Source organism: Rhincodon typus, chromosome 26 (assembly GCF_021869965.1).
Source record: "Rhincodon typus isolate 14 chromosome 26, sRhiTyp1.1, whole genome shotgun sequence".
NCBI classification, from domain to species: Eukaryota; Metazoa; Chordata; class Chondrichthyes; order Orectolobiformes; family Rhincodontidae; genus Rhincodon; species Rhincodon typus.
The window spans coordinates 39,436,715-39,455,188 of record NC_063357.1 but is presented as its reverse complement, the minus strand read 5'-3'; the positions used below and the strand labels follow the sequence as shown (position 1 = coordinate 39,455,188).

At 43.1% G+C, this 18,474-nt stretch overlaps 1 protein-coding gene across 5 annotated transcripts in view; it reads left to right on the top strand.

The window, feature by feature from the left end:
• LOC109938461 (serine/arginine repetitive matrix protein 3-like) overlaps window positions 1–18,474 on the top strand; it is a 126,328-nt gene that overhangs the window by 89,163 nt on the left and 18,691 nt on the right. For 4 of the 5 annotated variants that reach the window (XR_007264804.1, XR_007264803.1, XM_048612411.1 and 1 more), the window contains exons 8-9: window positions 1,973–2,319; window positions 4,202–4,456. Coding sequence is in view for 2 of the 5 variants with exons in the window: in XM_048612411.1 (XP_048468368.1) it covers window positions 1,973–2,319; window positions 4,202–4,456 (602 nt within the window). In the remaining 3 variants the exon portion in view is untranslated. The remainder of the gene's footprint in view (window positions 1–1,972; window positions 2,320–4,201; window positions 4,457–18,474) is intronic. The other variant, XR_007264805.1, reaches the window with a different exon arrangement.

The following is an 18,474-nucleotide window of genomic DNA, read 5'->3' as shown; positions in this document are numbered from 1 at the left end:
GGGTTTAGAAGTTAATGTAAAATAAATTTTAAAATTATTCCTATAATTAGTTTGGAATGTAAAATCTATTCAAAGGTTATCACGTATTACCTAATTTTTAATACAGTTTTATTTAGAAGTCAGTGGTAAAATGTTTTTTAACTAAGTATTTACATTTGAAACATGCACACTCTAACATGTTACTTGCAATACCAGGTTATTTGTGCTCAGAAGTCAACATTGTAAAATGCTTAAGCCAAATAGTGGTCATTTTTATGATAAAATGGATCTGTTAAACCTCAAGTAAATGCTAGGACAAGTGAGGAATATGTTTTATGGCTGTCACAACATCCTTAGTGTGACGATGTGATTTCAGGTCACTTACAATGGACCACAAAGTGAATATTGGCATAAGAGAACATTTTAGGAAACCAGCAATTAACAATCACACAGTGAGGGTGGCCAAAGCTCAGCTGGGTTCAGTTCAGTGTGGTCAGTTCTCAGCCATATTGTTTTCCTCTGTGTGGCACCTTGGAGTTTTTTTTTAATTTGTTTTTTTTTGCAACAAAGATGTTTTTTTTAAATGGACACTGTGATTAATGGCAGTGGAAAATAATATGCTATTGTCTTATTGCAAAGAGATTTAAAACCTGTGCAATCTAGTATCCACCATAAGGGTATTGGCAGCTACTGAGCAGCTACAAAAAGGCTCAAATTAGACCGGAAAACAAAAGAGGCTGTGGTTTAGTTTAAACCAATGCAACTTCTGGCGAGAAAATAGGGATGCCTTTCCAACAATATCTATTCCAGATTTAAGGCAAATGTGTCAAAATCAAAATAATGTGAACAGTTCCAATCCACTTGCATCCCCCCACCCCAACTCCCTCTCACCAAAGTACAAAACGTTTGAGGCTGATTGACATTTCAGAACTGAAAATCGAAGAAGGCAGATTGGACATGCTAGTTCTTAACATTGGTTCAAAACCTTGTCTTCTGCCCTTCACTGTGCAATCCTGAAGAATGCTAAAGGTCACAGAGACTGGGAGAGGCTCATTCTCTGCACTTAAGGAATGCCAGACATTCTGCATTTCACTTTGTCTCCTATAACCTCTTGTCCAAAACTTTACAGGTAAAATCTGACATTCCACGGGTATATATTTATATATGAATGACCCTTTTGTGGAGTGGTAGCCCAGAAACCCCGGATTGGCCTTATTTTAGTGCATCAGTACTTAGGCTTTAAAGCAGTTGCATTATTGTAGTATTAATAAATTCCTTTGCACATTCTTAATTTCATACATTGTTCATATTTCACTACTTGGAAAGGGCTTTTTTGTGTCTTTTTTTCTCTTGCATTTTGTGACTCTAATGATGCACTTATGTTGCCCCGCTTTTCCCTTTTTCCTCACACCTTACCTACTAATGGAGGAAATGCTACCTGATTGGTAAGTGTATGTTAACCAAACGGGGGTACAAAAAAATACATTAATAATCTGGGTCGCTGATGACAGATGAGCAGTTCTCTGCAGGAAAAGCACAAAAAGAAAACAGAGTATTATTCAGAGGGTTTTGTTTGAGTGATAATTAATACATTTGTGGATTTTTGTTCCAATTTTTGCCTTCCATTTCTGTGCTGTTCAGTCAAGTTGTCTATCTTCACCTTGTTTTATTTTAAAATCAGGAATTGTAAAAAAACTTTGTCCTTTCCTCAAAAATACAGCGATCTATTGAGCTCACTCTTTAATTTATTTATTATTCCATTCTGTTCCTTCTTAACCTTTGGTTGACTGGTTAATTTTTTTTTCCCATTCCAGGTTTGTTATTTTGAATTAATTTTTGGTTTGCATGCAAAATCTTGCATGAGCTGCACTGTAGAGGACTGTGTTAGATAAACTATTGACGTAGGCTGTGTCTTAGGGATGTGGCAAGAATTAAAAGATCATTGCTGTTGTGTCGGAGTGTCTTTAAGTTCAGTCTTTCTCTCCTGCTACAGAGCACGGACTCCAGGTCATTGTCACCAGGAGCAGAACCCAGATCTGCGTCGACATCTCCCAAGGCCAAGGACACCAAGCAATCGAAGCATGGGTCCAGGAGTTTCAGGTCCAGGTCCCCAGGCCACAGCAGGAGATCTTCCACTGAGGGCAGGCATGCAAAGCACAGATCAAGGTCAGCATCCACACATAGGGGCTCAAGCCGACGGAAGCCGACCCTACCAGCTCACAAAGGGTCTCCACGCTCTCCAAGCCAATCAGACTTCAGCAGTGACTCTGCAGAATCTGTCGGCAGTCGCTCACGACCGCACAACGTGTCAGGGTGGAGTAAAAGCACGCGAGCAAAGAAGTTAGTCTGGTGTTATATTTTTCCAATCTTCAAAAAAGGCTAGTTGTACTGTTTTCCAGCAGTTCCCAACCCCAACCTGTCCTCCACTGCTTAAGATATTCCCCTCCAAAGACCTTGCACTCCAGGTCAGGAACACATTGCCAACCTCTCCCTAGCTACATACATCACTGTACTAGTGACTGAAAGAAAGTGTATTGTGCCCATGACTTCTTCAGTTTCTCCCGTGCTCACCTTTCACCTCATACCCTCCACCCCAGCCCTGAAATGGAACCTTTCAGTCCTGATGGAATATGCAGCAGATTTATGTGCGTGTAACTGACAAATTTGGATTCAGACCTTCATTCAGTCCTGTTTTCTCACAGACTTGCAAATGATTTGAGTTCAGTCCAGGTTCTGATGTTCACTCTGGACAAGCAAAGCAGCAGAAAATCAAGTTAATTAGGTTTTCCTGCCACACAGTTATCCACCAAAGCATGAGACAAAATGTTTAAGCAGGTACAGAGTTCCCCTGTTCTCCAGCATTGGCCAAGGGAGGTGCTGCTCAAGACTCTGTCCAGGTGAGGAGTTAATATACTTTGCTGGGCATACAGTTCTGACAGCGTTCAGTGCAAATAACAATCAAACTGTAAAAGGACCCTTCCTTTATTCCACTCATTTCTTCATTTTGTGCAATTTATTCCTGAATTGCTGATAGCCATGTTAGTTTTGGCTCATCTGTGTCAGGTTAGCAATGAGTAAGAAACTTCTGAGAAGTTTGAAACTCAATCAACCCTTTGCATAATGTCATATGCAGTAAATGTTAAAGTGCATTTTTTTTAGACACCACTTTGTGATACACAGTTTTTCTCATTGAATGTTTGGCACTGATGCAAGAAATCTTTGCCTTGTTGCACAGGGTAATTATAGCCCTTGGAATTGATAGGTCAGTGCATTTTAATTTGAGGCCTGTGGTTATTGAATTCAGAGAAGAGTTAACCTTAAGCCTAACAAAAGAAAGTAGAACTAGGAAGTCCCAGAAGGCAAGGGTTTTTGTATCTTCTTGAACTTGCCACAGTTAAAGGATTCAACTGGTGCCTTTCTTCCAAAGAAAGTGGTCAATTCATTGCCTTTAGTAGATAAAATCTCTGTCCTTTCTTTAAATGTATCTGTGGCCAGTTTTCACATCCATTGATTAAGTCAATCCTGTGGTATAGTTCTCTCTGATGCCAAGTGATGGCATATTGTGAAGTATGAAGGTATCAGCAGTTGGTTTTCCTCTGACAGATGAAGGAAGGATCTTCTGGGCTAGTAGTCAGCAGCCTCAGAGTAAAGATGTTTGAGGTTCAGTTACTCCTGCTCCAGAATGTCAGCTGTTCTGCAACCAAATACGCAAATGCCACTGGAACTGTCAAAGCAATTCCTATCCTGCCTTCTTTGACTGCTGCCAGGAAAATGGTTCTCAGAAAGACGGTAACAATTTTGCAAATGACCAGGCAGTAATACTGAAAGAAAGTCACTTTCTCAATAAAACATTCAAAAGTCACCATGAAATATCCTCCGTATTTCTATCAAGAGACATTTGTAATTACAGATGTAATGTACACATAAGAGCAATTTAGGTTTGTTATGCATATAGCTGCATTTCTGTGGTTAAGTCTTTAAAGAAAATTGTAAAGAACTCCACTTGTATATTTTAATATCCCAATTTCCGTGGCCTGATTACAGCAGTGCCTGCAAGGTTAACTTTTCATTGTTGGTGATGATCTTTTCAGTCATACTTGGGAAGTCTGCACAATGGACAAGATGTAACGGTTGTGTGAGACAAGTCGGATTGGCGAGATGGCCTTTTCCTTTACTTCTGTTTGTATGGTGATAAAACAGCCAAAACTGTTTATCATCCTAGGTTAAGGCAGATGCCACACCGCCACCATCGAAGCCATTTCACAAGCAGGAACAAGAGTCGCACTCGGTCACCAGGGAAACGTGAACAGCCTAGCAGCCACAACTCGGATAAGAAGAAAAGTTCTTCCTACAGCCCTCGCCGCAGGAGCAGCTCCAGGAGCTCTAGCAGGTCTCTGTCATGCTCCTGCTCCCGATCCCATGACAAGAGAGATGGGTGCAGCAAGTCACGGTCGTCACCTCACAAGGAGCAGTCCAGGTTGGTGCCATTCTGTAAAAACAATGAATAGGAACATTGTTTTCACCAAAATGTGATTTACCCACTATGTGAGGTGGCTGATGTAAGGTAGAGCTCTAACATTACAACTGTTTCTTACTTAAGAACGCAATTGCATTCCTGAAAAGTGCAATTTTAAATGAAGAACTTAATTCAAATGAGATTTTCTCATTGCAGCCATTATAAAAATTACAGTTAGGTTCTGTAGGAAATTTCCCATCAGAAAAACGCATTAAAATATTAAACAATAAAACAAAGAATTGCAGATGCTGGAAATCAGAAACAGATTCAGAAATTACTGGAAAAACTCAGCAGGTCTGGCAGTGTCTACGGAGAGAAAGCAGAGTTACAACATTGTACTCTGTAAGTTGAAATACTTTTTACATTGGTAATTTCCTATATTATAAACTTATCTTATTTTTAAAAGCCATTTTATTCACCAATTGTAGAAGAATCTTGCTAACTTTCTACTTCCCTCCTGCTTGCTACGTCTCCTGCTGGCCTTCATTCCTGCTCACCGACCCTCTGACTTGCGACCTTTCCCCTGTCTGACCCTCTCACTTCCTAACCCTTCAGCCCACTATGAGTGAGAGACCTGGAGATGAATGGCAAGAGACAAGAAGAGTAATTTTGACTTACAGGAGATAAGCCGTGAGCCCTAGACAGGTGATAAGAGGGAGGGTAGACAGTGAGAGTGAGGTTTGGTGACAGGGAGAATCAGCAGCAAGTGAGAGGGAAGGGTCAAAACACGGAGAGATGACTCTAAAATGGCGCTGATCAGGTCACACGACCCAATATGACGCCCAAAATGAGAAGACTTGAAATGAAACTTCGAGCACGAAAATGTGAAACAGTCCCCATATACTGACTTGCTTCAATAGGGAGCGGTTTAAAATATAGCAACTTGAAACAAACTTTCTATTCTTCCTTTCAATCTAAGTTCCTTATTTCTTCTTGTTAATTGGAGCAGTCAAGACTTTTAACTTCTTTGCTGTATATTCGGGTGGCACAGTGGCTCAGTGGTTAGCACTGCTGCCTCGAAGCACCAGGGACCTGTGTTTGATTCCACCCTTGGACAACTATCTGTGTGGAGTTTGCACATTCTCTCCTTGTCTGTGTGGGTTTCCTCCCACAGTCCACAGATCTTCAGGTTAAGTGGATTGCCCATGGTGTCTAGGGATGTGCAGGTCAGTTGGATTAACCATGGGAAATGCAGGGTTACAGGGATGATGGGGGGTGGGGGGGGAGATGTTTTTCGGAGGGTTCGTGTGGACTTGATGGGTCAATTGGCCTGTTTCACACTGTAGAGATTCTGTGATTGTATCTTTTCCTGAAATTGTTTGGCCTAGATTTGAATTTATCTATTTTTTTTTCCTTGAAACTAGAATTTACATCAGGTTTGAGGAGCTGTCTATTCTATCCAATTTGATTGTTGGAAGTTAAATGAAAGCAAGATAGTAGTAAGAAATATGATAATAAGTTTGCAAATGATTGGAACTGTGCAGCACTGAAAATATACATCCCAATAAAAACACAGTAAGAGTCTCTTGAATCTGCTCAATACAAGTTGACATGGCTTAGTTTATGCGTGTATATGCCACCAGATCTTTAAATCACCTTCAGTAAAAGGTCTTTAATCTTCTGTATGTAAGGAAATGGAAGACAAAATGTACAATTAATAATCCCTGTTTATGCAAGGTACAACTAGTCCATTCAAAGATTCAGTGCAATCAGAAAAAAATGACTTCCTCAGCAAAATGTCAAAAGGTTGATACTTGCCCTGTGTCCTGGACCTTGCTGTCACTTTGCTTTCAGTTGTTTCAGCGGCGGGAGTCCAGGAGAAAGCGCGAGGGCAGCCTGGGAAGGTAAGCTTCCACCTAATAAATTTGGGAGTTAACTAATACCCGAGACACTACACGTGTAGTGTCTCCCACCCTTCCATCTCCTCTAACCTAATAATAACGACCAAGTGTGGTGAGCAGGTAAGCTATTTGCATTTTTTTTCCCTCATCTCTGTTATCTTTCGGGGTGGTCACCCAGACGCCAAATCCTCTGGGAACGGGTCGGAAGGCAAAGCCGGAGTCTGTTTGAGTATATAACGGAGTAAACTTACTGGTGCAGAAAACACTGCAAAACTTAAAAAAAAACTAATTAATTTTAAATAATTAACTAAGTAGAGATGGCAGGCCAGGTGATGTGTTGTAGCTGTATGATGTGGGAGCTAGCCGATCCCATTGAGAATGGCAGTGACCACATCTGCAGCAAGTGCTGGCTGCTTGAGGAGCTCCGGCTCAAAATTGATGAGCTGGAATCTGAACTCCAAACACTGCGGCACATCCGGGAGGGGGAGAAATACCTGGATGCAGTGTTCCAGGAGGCAGTCACACCTGGTAGATTAACTAATGTTAATTTGATCGGCGGGCAGGGACAGCAGTGTGCGACTGCAAGTGAGGCAGGTAGAGGGACCCTGCAGACAGGAACACAGGAGCCGCAGTCCTTGACATTGTCCCACAGGTATGAGGCACTTGCTCCCTCCGTGGACGAGGAACAGGGCTGCAGGAAGGATGAGTCAACTGACCATGGCAACGTGGTCCAGGAGGCCATTCAAGAGGGGGGGTGCAAAAAGACAGGCTGTAGTTGTAGGGGATTCCATCATCAGGGGGATAGACAGTATCCTTTGCGAGCAGGATAGAGAATCCTGCATGGTGTGTTGCCTGCCTGGTGCCAGGGTGCGAGACATCTCTGACCGGCTTGAGAGGATACCAGAGAGGGAGGGGGAGGATCCAGTTGTTGTGGTCCACGTAGGTACCAACAACATAGGCAGGACTAGGAAAAAAGACTTGTTTCAGGATTATGAAAAGCTAGGAACAAAATTAAAAAACAGGTCTTCAAGGGTCATAATCTCTGGATTGCTGCCTGAGCCACGTGCAAATTGGCATAGGGAGGCGAGGATCAGGGAAATAAACATGTGGCTAAAAGAGTGGTGTGGGAAAGAGGTTTTCCTTTTCATGGGGCACTGGCATCAGTTCCGGGACAGGAGGGATCTATACCGCTGGGATGAACTCCACCTGAACAGGGCCGGGTCCAGTGTTCTGGCGAAAAGGGTAAATAGGGTGGTTAATAGGACTTTAAACTAGTAAGTAGGGGGTAGGGAGAAGTGAGCGTAGAGGGAGAATAACAATTAATGTAAGGCAAAGCAGCAGATTAGCAGGTGATGAGGAAGCTTCAACTCCATTGAAAATTAGGAAAAAAGTTAAAGGGAAGGAGAACTCAAGAGCTGTTAGTAATGGAGGTAATAGGACCCAAAAAGAAGGTGCAAAAACTGGCATAAGGGCACTTTATCTGAATGCTCAGAGCATTCGAAACAAGTTGGATGAGTTGACGGCGCAAATCATGGCAAATGGGTATGATTTAGTGGCCTTTGCAGATACATGGTTACAGGATGGTCATGACTGGGAGTTAAATATCCAGAGGTATCAAACTGTTCGGAAGGACAGACAGGAAGGCAAGGGAGGTGGTGTTGCTCTGATTTTTAAGGATGATATCAGGGCAGTAGTGAGAGATGATATAGGTTCTACTGAACAAAACATTGAATCCATTTGGGTGGAAATTAGGAATAGCAGGGAGAAGAAGTCACTGATAGGTGTGGTCTCTAGGCCACCAAATAATGACATCGTGGTGGGGCAGGCAATAAACATAGAAATAGCTAATGCATGTAAAAATGGTACAGCAATTATCATGGGGGATTTTAATCTACATATCGATTGGTCAAACCAGGTCGGTCATGGCAGCCTTGAGGTGGGGTTCGTAGAATGCATCCGCGATAATTTCCTTGAACAATATGTAATGGAACCTATGAGGGAGCAAGCTATCCTAGACCTAGTCCTGTGTAATGAGACAGGAATAATGAATGATCTCACAGTTAGGGATCCTCTCGGAAGGAGCGATCACAGTATGATCGAATTTAAAATACAGATGGAGCGTGAGAAGATTAAATCCAGTACCTATGTCCTGTGCTTAAACAAAGGAGACTATGAAGGAATGAGGGAGGAGTTAGCTAAGGTAGAATGGGAGCAAAAACTTTATGGTGGGTCAATTGAGGAACAGTGGAGGACTTTCAAAACGATTTTTCACAGTGCTGAGCAGAAGTATATTCCAGTGATAAGGAAGAACTGTAGGAAAGGAGAGAGCCAGCCATGGATGTCTAAGGAAATAAAGGAAAGTATCAGATTGAAAAAAAAAACACATACTAAAAAGCAAAGAGTAGTGGGAAACAAGTAGACTGGGAAATCTTTAAAGGCCAACAGAAAGCCACAAAAAAAAGTTATAAAGAAAAGTAAGATAGATTATGAGAGTAAACTACTCAGAATATAAAAACAGGCAGCAAAAGTTTCTATAAATATGTAAATCGTAAAAGAGTGGTGAAGGTAAAAATTGGTCCTTTAGAGGATGAGAAGGCCAATTTAATAACTGGGAATGAGGAAATAGCCGAGACATTAAACAGTTATTTCGTGTCGGTCTTCACAGTGGAAGACACAAATAACGTGCCGAGAACATGGCAAGAAGGTTATAGCAGGCGAGGACCTAGAAACTATCATCATCACTAAGGAGGCAGTGCTGGGCAAGCTAATGGGGCGAAAGGTAGACAAGTCTCCTGGCCCTGATGAAATGCATTCCAGGGTACGAAAAGAGATGATGGGGGAAATAGCAAATGCACTAGTAATTATTTACCAAAATTCACTGGACTCTGGGGTGGTTCCCGCAGATTGGAAAACGGCCAATGTGACGCCACTGTTTAAAAAAGGAAGTAGACAAAAAGCAGGTAACTATAGGCCAGTTAGCTTAACTTCGGTAGTGGGGAAAATGCTTGAATCTATCATTAAGGAAGAAATAGCAAGACATCTGGATATAAATTGTCCCATTGGAAACACCCAGCATGGGTTCATGAAGGGTAGGTCATGTTTAACTAATTTGGTGGAATTCTTTGAGGACATTACTTGCATGCTGGACAGTGGGGAACCTGTGGATGTGGTGTATCTGGATTTCCAGAAGGCATTTGACAAGGTGCCACACCAAAGGCTGCTACATAAGATAAAGTTGCACGGTATTACAGGTAATGTATTGGCATGGATAGAGGATTGGTTGACCAGTAGAAAGCAAAGAGCAGGGGTAAATGGGTGTTTTTCTGGTTGGCGGTCAGTGGCTAGTGGTGTGCCTCAGGGATCAGTGTTGGGACCGCAATTGTTTACAATTTACATAGATGATTTGGAGTTGGGGACTAAGTGTGGTGTGTCAAAATTTGCAGATGACACGAAGATGAGTGGTAGAGCAAAGTGTGCAGAAGACACTGAAAGTCTGCAGAGGGATATAGATAGTCTAAGTGAGTGGACAAAGGTCTGGCAGATGGAGTACAATGTTGATAAGTGTGAGGTCATCCATTTTGGTAGGAATAACAGGAAAATGGACTATGTTTTAAATGGTAAAAAATTGCAGCACGCTGCTGTGCAGAGGGACTTGGGTGTCCTTGTGCATGAATCGCTAAAAGTAGGATTGCAGGTGCAGCAGGTAATTAAAAAGGCAAATGGAATTTTGTCTGCCAATGCTAGAGGGATGGAGTTTAAAAACAGGGAGGCTATGCTGCAGCTGTATAGGGTCCTGGTGAGGCCACACCTGGAGTACTGTGTGCAGTTTTGGTCTCCTTACTTGAGAAGAGATAGAACATAGAACATTACAGCGCAGTACAGGCCCTTCGGCCCTCGATGTTGCGCCGACCTGTGAAACCAATCTGAAGCCCATCTAACCTAAACTATTCCATTATCATCCATATGTTTATCCAATAACCATTTAAATGCCCTTAAAGTTGGCGAATCTACTACTTTTGCAGGCAGGGCATTCCATGCCCTTTCTACTCTGAGTAAAGAACCTACCTCTGACATCTGTCCTATATCTATCACCCCTCAATTTAAAGCTATGTCCCCTCGTGCTAGCCACCACCATCCGAGGAAAAAGGCTCCCACTGTCCACCCTATCTAATCCTCTGATCATCGTGTATGTCTCTATTAAGTCACCTCTTAACCTTCTTCTTTCTAACGAAAACAGCCTCAAGTTCCTCAGCCTTTCCTCATAAGACCTTCCCTCCATACATCCTGGTAAATCTCCTCTGCACCCTTTCCAATGCTTCCACATCCTTCCTATAATGCGGTGACCAGAACTGTACGCAATACTCCAAGTGCGGCCGCACCAGAGTTTTGTACAGCTGCAACATGACCTCATGGCTCCGAAACTCAATCCCTCTACCAATAAAACCTAACACATCGTATGCCTTCTTAACAACCCTATCAACCTGGGTGGCAACTTTTAGGGATCTATGCACATGGACACCGAGATCTCTCTGCTCATCCACACTACCAAGAATCTTACCATTAGCCCAGTACTCTGTATTCCTGTTACTCCTTCCAAAGTGAATCACCTCACACTTTTCCTCATTCAACTCCATTTGCCACCTCTCAGCCCAGCTCTGCAGCTTATCTATGTCCCTCTGTAACCTGCAACATCCTTCCACACTATCCACAACTCCACCGACTTTGGTGTCATCCGCAAATTTACTAACTCATCCTTCTACGCCCTCATCCACGTCATTTATAATAATGACGAACAGCAGTGGCCCCAAAACAGATCCTTGAGGTACACCACTAGTAACTGAACTCCAGGATAAACATTTCCCATCAACCACCACCCTCTGTCTTCTTACAGTTATCCAATTTCTGATCCAAACCGCTAAATCACCCTCAATCCCATGCCTCCGTATTTTCTGCAATAGCCTACCATGGGGAACCTTATCAAACGCTTTACTGAAATCCATATACACCACATCAACCGCTTTACCCTCACCCACCTGTTTGGTCACCTTCTCAAAGAACTCAATAAGGTTTGTGAGGCACGACCTACCCTTCACAAAACTATGTTGACTATCCCTAATCAAATTATTCCTTTCTAGATGATTATAAATCCTATCTCTTATAATCCTTTCCAACACTTTACCCACAACCGAAGTAAGGCTCACTGGTCTATAATTACCAGGGTTGTCTCTACTCCCTTTCTTGAACAAGGAGACAACATTTGCTAATCTCCAGACTTCTGGCACTATTCCTGTAGACAATGACGACATAAAGATCAAAGCCAAAGGCTCTGCAATCTCCTCTCGAGCTTCCCAGAGAATCCTAGGATAAACCCCATCCGGCCCAGGGGACTTATCTATTTTCACACCTTCCAGAATTGCTAACACCTCCTCCTTATGAACCTTAATCCCGTCTAGTCTAATAGACTGTATCTCAGTATTCTCCTCGACTACATTGTCTTTTTCCTGTGTGAATACTGACGAAAAATATGCATTTAGCACTTCTCCTATCTCTTCAGACTCCACGCACAACTTCCCACTACTGTCCTTGACTGGCCCTAATCTTACTCTCGTCCTTCTTTTATTCCTGACATACCTGTAGAAAGCTTGAGGGTTTTCCTTGATCCTACCTGCTGAAGACTTCTCCTGGCTCTTCTTAGCTGTCTCTTTAGGTCCTTCGTGGCTAACTTGTAACTCTCATGCGCCCTAACGGAGCCTTCATGACTCATCTCTACATAAGCCTCCTTCTTCCTCTTGACAAGAGATTCAACTTCTTTAGTAAACCACGGTTCCCTCGCTCGACCACTTCCTCCCTGCCTGACAGGTACATACTTCTCAAGGACATGCAGTAGCTGTTCCTTGAACAAGCTCCACGTTTCAATTGTGCCCAGCCCCTGCAGTTTCCTTCTCCATCCTATGCATCCTAAATCTTGCCTCATCGCCTCATAATTGCCTTTCCCCCAGCTATAACTCTTGCCCTGCAGTATATACCTATCCCTTTCCATCGCTAAAGTAAACGTAACCGAATTGTGGTCACTATCACCAAAGTGCTCACCTACCTCCAAATCTAACACCTGGCCTGGTTCATTACCCAGTACCAAATCCAATGTGGCCTCGCCTCTTGTTGGCCTATTTACATACTATGTCAGGAAACCCTCCTGCACACATTGGACAAAAACTGACCCATCTAAAGTACTCGAACTATAGCGTTTCCAGTCAATATTTGGAAAGTTAAAGCCCCCCATAACAACTACCCTGTTACTTTCGCTCCTATCCAGAATCATCTTTGCAATCATTTCCTCTACATCTCTGGAACTTTTCGGAGGCCTGTAGAAAACTCCCAACAGGGTGACCTCTCCTTTCCTGTTTCTAACCTCAGCCCATACTACCTCAGTTGACGAGTCCTCATCAAACGTCCTTTCTGCCACCATAATACTGTCCTTGACTAACAATGCCACACCTCCCCCCTCTTTTACCACCTTCCCTGGTCTTACTGAAACATCTAAACCCCGGAACCTGCAACAACCATTCCTGTCCCTGCTCTATCCATGTCTCCGAAATGGCCACAACATCGAAGTCCCAGGTACCAACCCATGCTGCAAGTTCACCCACCTTATTCCGGATGCTCCTGGCATTGAAGTAGACACGCTTCAAACCACCTTCCTGCCTGCCGGTACACTCCTGCGACCTTGAAACTTTATTCATGACCTCACTACTTTCAACCTCCTGTACACTGGAGCTACAATTCAGGTTCCCATCCCCCTGCTGAATTAGTTTAAACCCTCCTGAAGAGCATTAGCAAATTTCACCTCCAGGATATTGGTACCTCTCTGGTTCAGGTGTAGACCGTCCCGTTTGTAGAGGTCCCACCTACCCCAGAAAGAGCCCCGATTATCCAGGTATCTGAATCCCTCCCTCCTGCACCATCCCTGTAGCCACGTGTTCAACTGCTCTCTCTCCCAATTTCTCGCCTCGCTAGCACGTGGCACGGTTAACAAACCAGAGATAACAACTTTGTTTGTTCTAGCTCTAAGCTTCCACCCTATCTCCTTGAATTTCTGCCTTACATCCCCATCCCTTTTCCTACCTATGTCGTTGGTGCCTATGTGGACCACGACTTGGGGCTGCTCCCCCTCCCCCTTAAGGATCCTGAAAACACGATCCGAGACATCACGGACCCCGGCACCTGGGAGGCAACACACCAACCGCGAGTCTCTCTCGTTCCCACAGAACCTCCTATCTGTCCCCCTAACTATGGAGTCCCCAATGACTAATGCTCTCCTCCTCTCCCCCCTTCCCTTCTGAGCAACAGGGACAGACTCTGTGCCAGAGACCTGTACCCCATGGCGTACCCCTGGTAAGTCATCCCCCCCTACTGTATCCAAAACAGTATACTTGTTTTTGAGGGGAATGGCCACAGGGGATCCCTGCAGTGTCTGCCTGTTCCCTTTCCGTCCCCTGACTGTAACCCATCTACTTTTTTCCTGTACCTGAGGTGTGACTACCTCGCTGTAACTCCTCTCAATTACCCCCTCAGCCCGAATGATCCGAAGTTCATCCAGCTCCAGCTCCAGCTCCAGTTCCCTAACGCGGTTTCCGAGGAGCTGGAGTTGGGTGCACTTCCCACAGATGAAGTCAGTGGGGACACTAGTGGTGACCCTTACCTCCCACGTTCTACAGGAGGAGCATGCAACTGCCCTAACATCCATTCCCACTGTTCTGAATTCCCAAACAGACTATTTTAAAAAAAAAACTAGTAGCACTGGAGGGGGTGCAGAGGAGATTCACTTGGTTGATTCCAGAGTTGAGAGGGTTGGATTATGAGGAGAGACTGAGTAGACTGGGATTATACTCATTGGAATTCAGAAGAATGAGGGGAGATCTTATAGAAACATATAAGATTATGAAGGGAATAGATAAGGTGGAGGCAGGGAGGTTGTTTCCGCTAGCAGGTGAAACTAGGACTAGAGGGCATCGCCTCAAAATAAAGGGAAGCAGATGTAGGACTGAGGTCAGGAGGAACTTCTTCACCCAAAGGTTGTGAATCTGTGGAATTCCCTGCCTAGTGAAGCGGTTGAAGCTACCTCGCTGAATTTAAGGCAAGGCTAGATAAATTTTTGAACAGTAAAGGAATTAAGGGTTATGGTGAGTGGGCGGGTAAGTGGAGCTGAGTCTCAAAAAGATCAGCCATGATCTTATTAAATGCGGGGCAGGCTCGAGGGGCCTACTCCTGCTCCTAGTTCTTATGTTCTTATGTTGCTGTCTAACTGGAGAAAAGCTATCCAAACCGGCTTGTTGGAACATTACATTCCTGGCTCACCTATAGCCTATAAAAATTAGACTGCTGGGAACTGATTCCACTGTGACACAAGTATTTAACACCTCTACACATATTGCCTTACAAAGCCAAGGGAAGAGGAAAGAAACCATCAGTGCAACAAATACACAGCATGTCTACCTACCCTGTAGATTAATTACTCTGTTGTACAGCCTTCATTTGAGCTGGAAAGTGAATAAAAGCAACTAAAAATATTGTGGAACATGTGCCACAGTCAAGTGATATATTTTGATGGTTTCCACAGACTGCACACAAAGGCATTTACAGTAGAGGTCATGTGATTATGACAAGCCAGCCAGTACAGCAAGTTTCTCCAAACATCCCCTTTATCTCAAGAATGTAGTTTGCATTAACATTTGAGGTCATAAGTTACACATTATACATAGAACATAGGACAAAGAACATACATGTTCATGAAGAAAATTATCATGACTATTAACTCTAGTCAGTTCCAGTTTTATTAGCCTCTGTACATTTATCGCTTGTAAAGTCTTTAAATTGTGGAGGTCTCCTAATGGTGTGCACATGCGCTGTCATTGACTGTCTGCCTGATATGGACGTGTTCCTATGGTGGTGTTTCTTTTTCAAGAAGTGTCACTGTTATGGAGGGTGATTTTTTTCCATGGCAACTGTTGTTGATGATTGATTTCTGTTGCTGAGGATCGGTGGATATCTGCAGTCTGTGTAGGTGGTTAGATCTCATCACCCTCATGAGCTTTCTGCAGTGAAAGCACAGCCTCTCTACTTATACGCTCAGTACAGGTCCCAAGTTGCTATATGGGCTAACTGTTATTCAGATAGTTGTAGGTTTACACTATGAATGTCTCTAAATTTTAAGCTCTGGCAATGATTTTAACAGTTTTGACTTTGTCATTTTGCCTCTACTTTGTTGCTCATGCCGGCTACTATTTCTGGCTTTAGTACTTCCTCCCTTTTAGAAGAATAGTTTGCATGCGGTGTGACCTTACTCTTTAGATCAGCCTACATCGCTTGCATTTGTAGGCGTGCTTCTCCACAAAGAATTACCTTTTGCAAGTCTGTGCTGAATTTGCTTGATTGCTTTTTTACACTTCAGTGATTTTGACAGCCTTTCCATTTGACTGAGGATAGTGTGGATTTGATGTGTGATGTTGAATTTTCTAATCCTTTATGAAGCGATTTAACTCTTCAATCATGATTTGGGGACCATTGTTACTCATCACAATGTCTGGAAATGCTGTAATGGCTGAAGTCTATTTTTAGGCATTCCACAATCTCACTTATAGTCATTGATGCCAGCTAATCAAACTTACAAAATAATAACTGATGGTGACATACAATCAGTTTGTACAAGTGTAAGAAGACCCACAAGCTTGATCTATAATCTCAGTGGAATATTGTGTTATGAGTTGCTCTTTAGCTTAACTTGTTACTCATTTTAAGCGCAGCACTGGCTGCTTTGGTCCTTAGTCTCATTGGTCATGCCTGGCCATTAGAGTTACTGAGAGGCAACTCAGCAAGAGGTAGCTTGCATGGATGCTCTTCAACATATGTTTTCTCATCTCATTAGGGGTAATGACTATGTCCTTTATGCAAGATACTATCTTGGGCTACCATTTCATCTTTGTATGCCCAGTGTGCTCACAGTAATCACTGTGTCCTCAATACCTTTCAGGCCATCCTTTCAGCACTACTACCTGCTGCAGTCATGCAATTGGATGTTGATGTGTAGTTTGCTCGATTTGAACAAGGTGCTTGTCTTTCAGAATCAATGTCTCTGCTGGGTTGATAACTTCCAGGAGCTGTTGTTTCATATTGATCTGGAACGTTTCATACTCTGTCTTAGCATCCTCCGTTTTCTTCAGTGAGAGTCCTGGTCTCATCAATACATCAGCAAGTACTTCTGTTTCCTTGCTGTTGTGTCACATCCAGATGATATCTCTCATTCCATACGCACAACACCCTCTGCATGAAAAATTTGCCCCTTAGATCCCTTTTAAATCTTTGCTCTCTCACCTCAAACCAATGCCATCTAGTTTTGGACTCAACAACCCTGGGGAAAAGACCTTTTCTATTCACCCTATATACACCCCTCATGATTTTATAAACTTCTATGAGATCACTGCGCAGCCTCTGACGCTCCAGGGAAAATAGACCCAGCCTATTCAGCCTCTCCCAATAGCTCAAACCCTCCAACCCTGGCAAAATCCTTGTAAATTATTTCTGCACTTTCTCAAGTTTCACAACATCCTTCCTATAGCAGGGAGACTAGAATTGCATGCAGTATTCCAAAAGTGGCCTAACTAATGTCCTGTACCACTGCAACATGACCTCCCAACTCCTATATTCAATGCACTGACCAATAAAGGCAAGCATACCAAATGCCTTCTTCACTATCCTGTCTACCTGGGACTCTCCTGGCACTCCAAGGTCTGTTTGTTCAACAGCAGTCTTCAGGACCTCGCTATTAAGTGTATAAGTACTGCCCTGATTTGCTAAAAGCAAATCAATTATCTGAATCAAAATTCATCCATCACTTCTCGGCCCATTGGTCCATCTGATCAAGGTCCCGTTGTACTCTGAGGTAACCGTCCTGGCTGCCCACTACACCACCTATTTCGGTGTCATCTGTAAACTTACTAACCGTGAGTGCATTTTACTTAATGTCCACCATCTGGAACTCCAGGTCTTCATTCTGCCCATTTCATCGAGCTATCAGCCTAATTTGTCCTCAGCATGTGTATTATTCCATAATATAGCATGAACATTACATTCAAGGTCTTCATTTTTGGGTAACCACCTCGAGCCACTTCACACAGGTCTGAAAAGCCCATGGTGTTGCAGGAAGCCCTGGAGTCTTTCTGACACTGCACATGCTCCCTCTGCAGTCACAGTTCGAACAGTCACAAGTCATTCATCAGCTTTCGACCCAATGATATCAACCTGTTGTATGGGGTAAAGCGATTCATCAGAATCATAAGCTGACATTTCTCCAGCAGCCATCTTCGCAGGCTTGCCTTGCTTCTCTCGAACTAAGCATATGCATTTAAAGTTATTCATCTCCATGCAGTTCAAGCACGGCCTTCCCCATGCTAGATATGCTTCCTTTTGTGTGATATCCTCTGTAATATTAACATCCTCCCATCTAGCCTTGATCGTTCTCTGTCTTCTCTCCAAAACTTGTTCCTTTTTTCCCAATCTGTTGTTCTCATTTAGCCTGGAATGTGTCACAGCATTTTGCAAAATCTCGTCTGTTCTCCCATTAATATTCTCAAACTGGTGATTGACACTCTGAGCTCCTGCACTTCTTGATAGCTTCTTAAGAATAAGATTCTCCTGTCTCAGCAAACCTGGTCTTGCAGCAGAATTACCTTTACCATAGACAATCCTGTCCCTGATGAGACCATCTTTCAGTCACCTGAATTCAACATTCAGTCAGATATATTAGTGCAGTTACTTACTGATCAATAATCTCCTCCTTCTGCTGAGCTCTGATGTCGAAGGCATACTGTTTGTAAGTAACATTAATACGAAGCTCAAAGTGTGTATTCAAGGCTTTCAAAATCTCTGCAGTCTGGGTTTTCTGCTCCTCAGTGAGAGACAGCTTGCAGCATTCTTTTTCAAGCACTGGTTGAAAGGCCACTTTTTATATTGGCTCAGATTTTTTTTTTTTTTTTTTTTTTTTGCAACTATTTCAGCTCTGTTGCTGAGTGGAAAATATATCAATTTTGTTTCATATCTCAGAGATAGCAGAAACTGCAGATGCTGGAGAATCTGAGATAACAA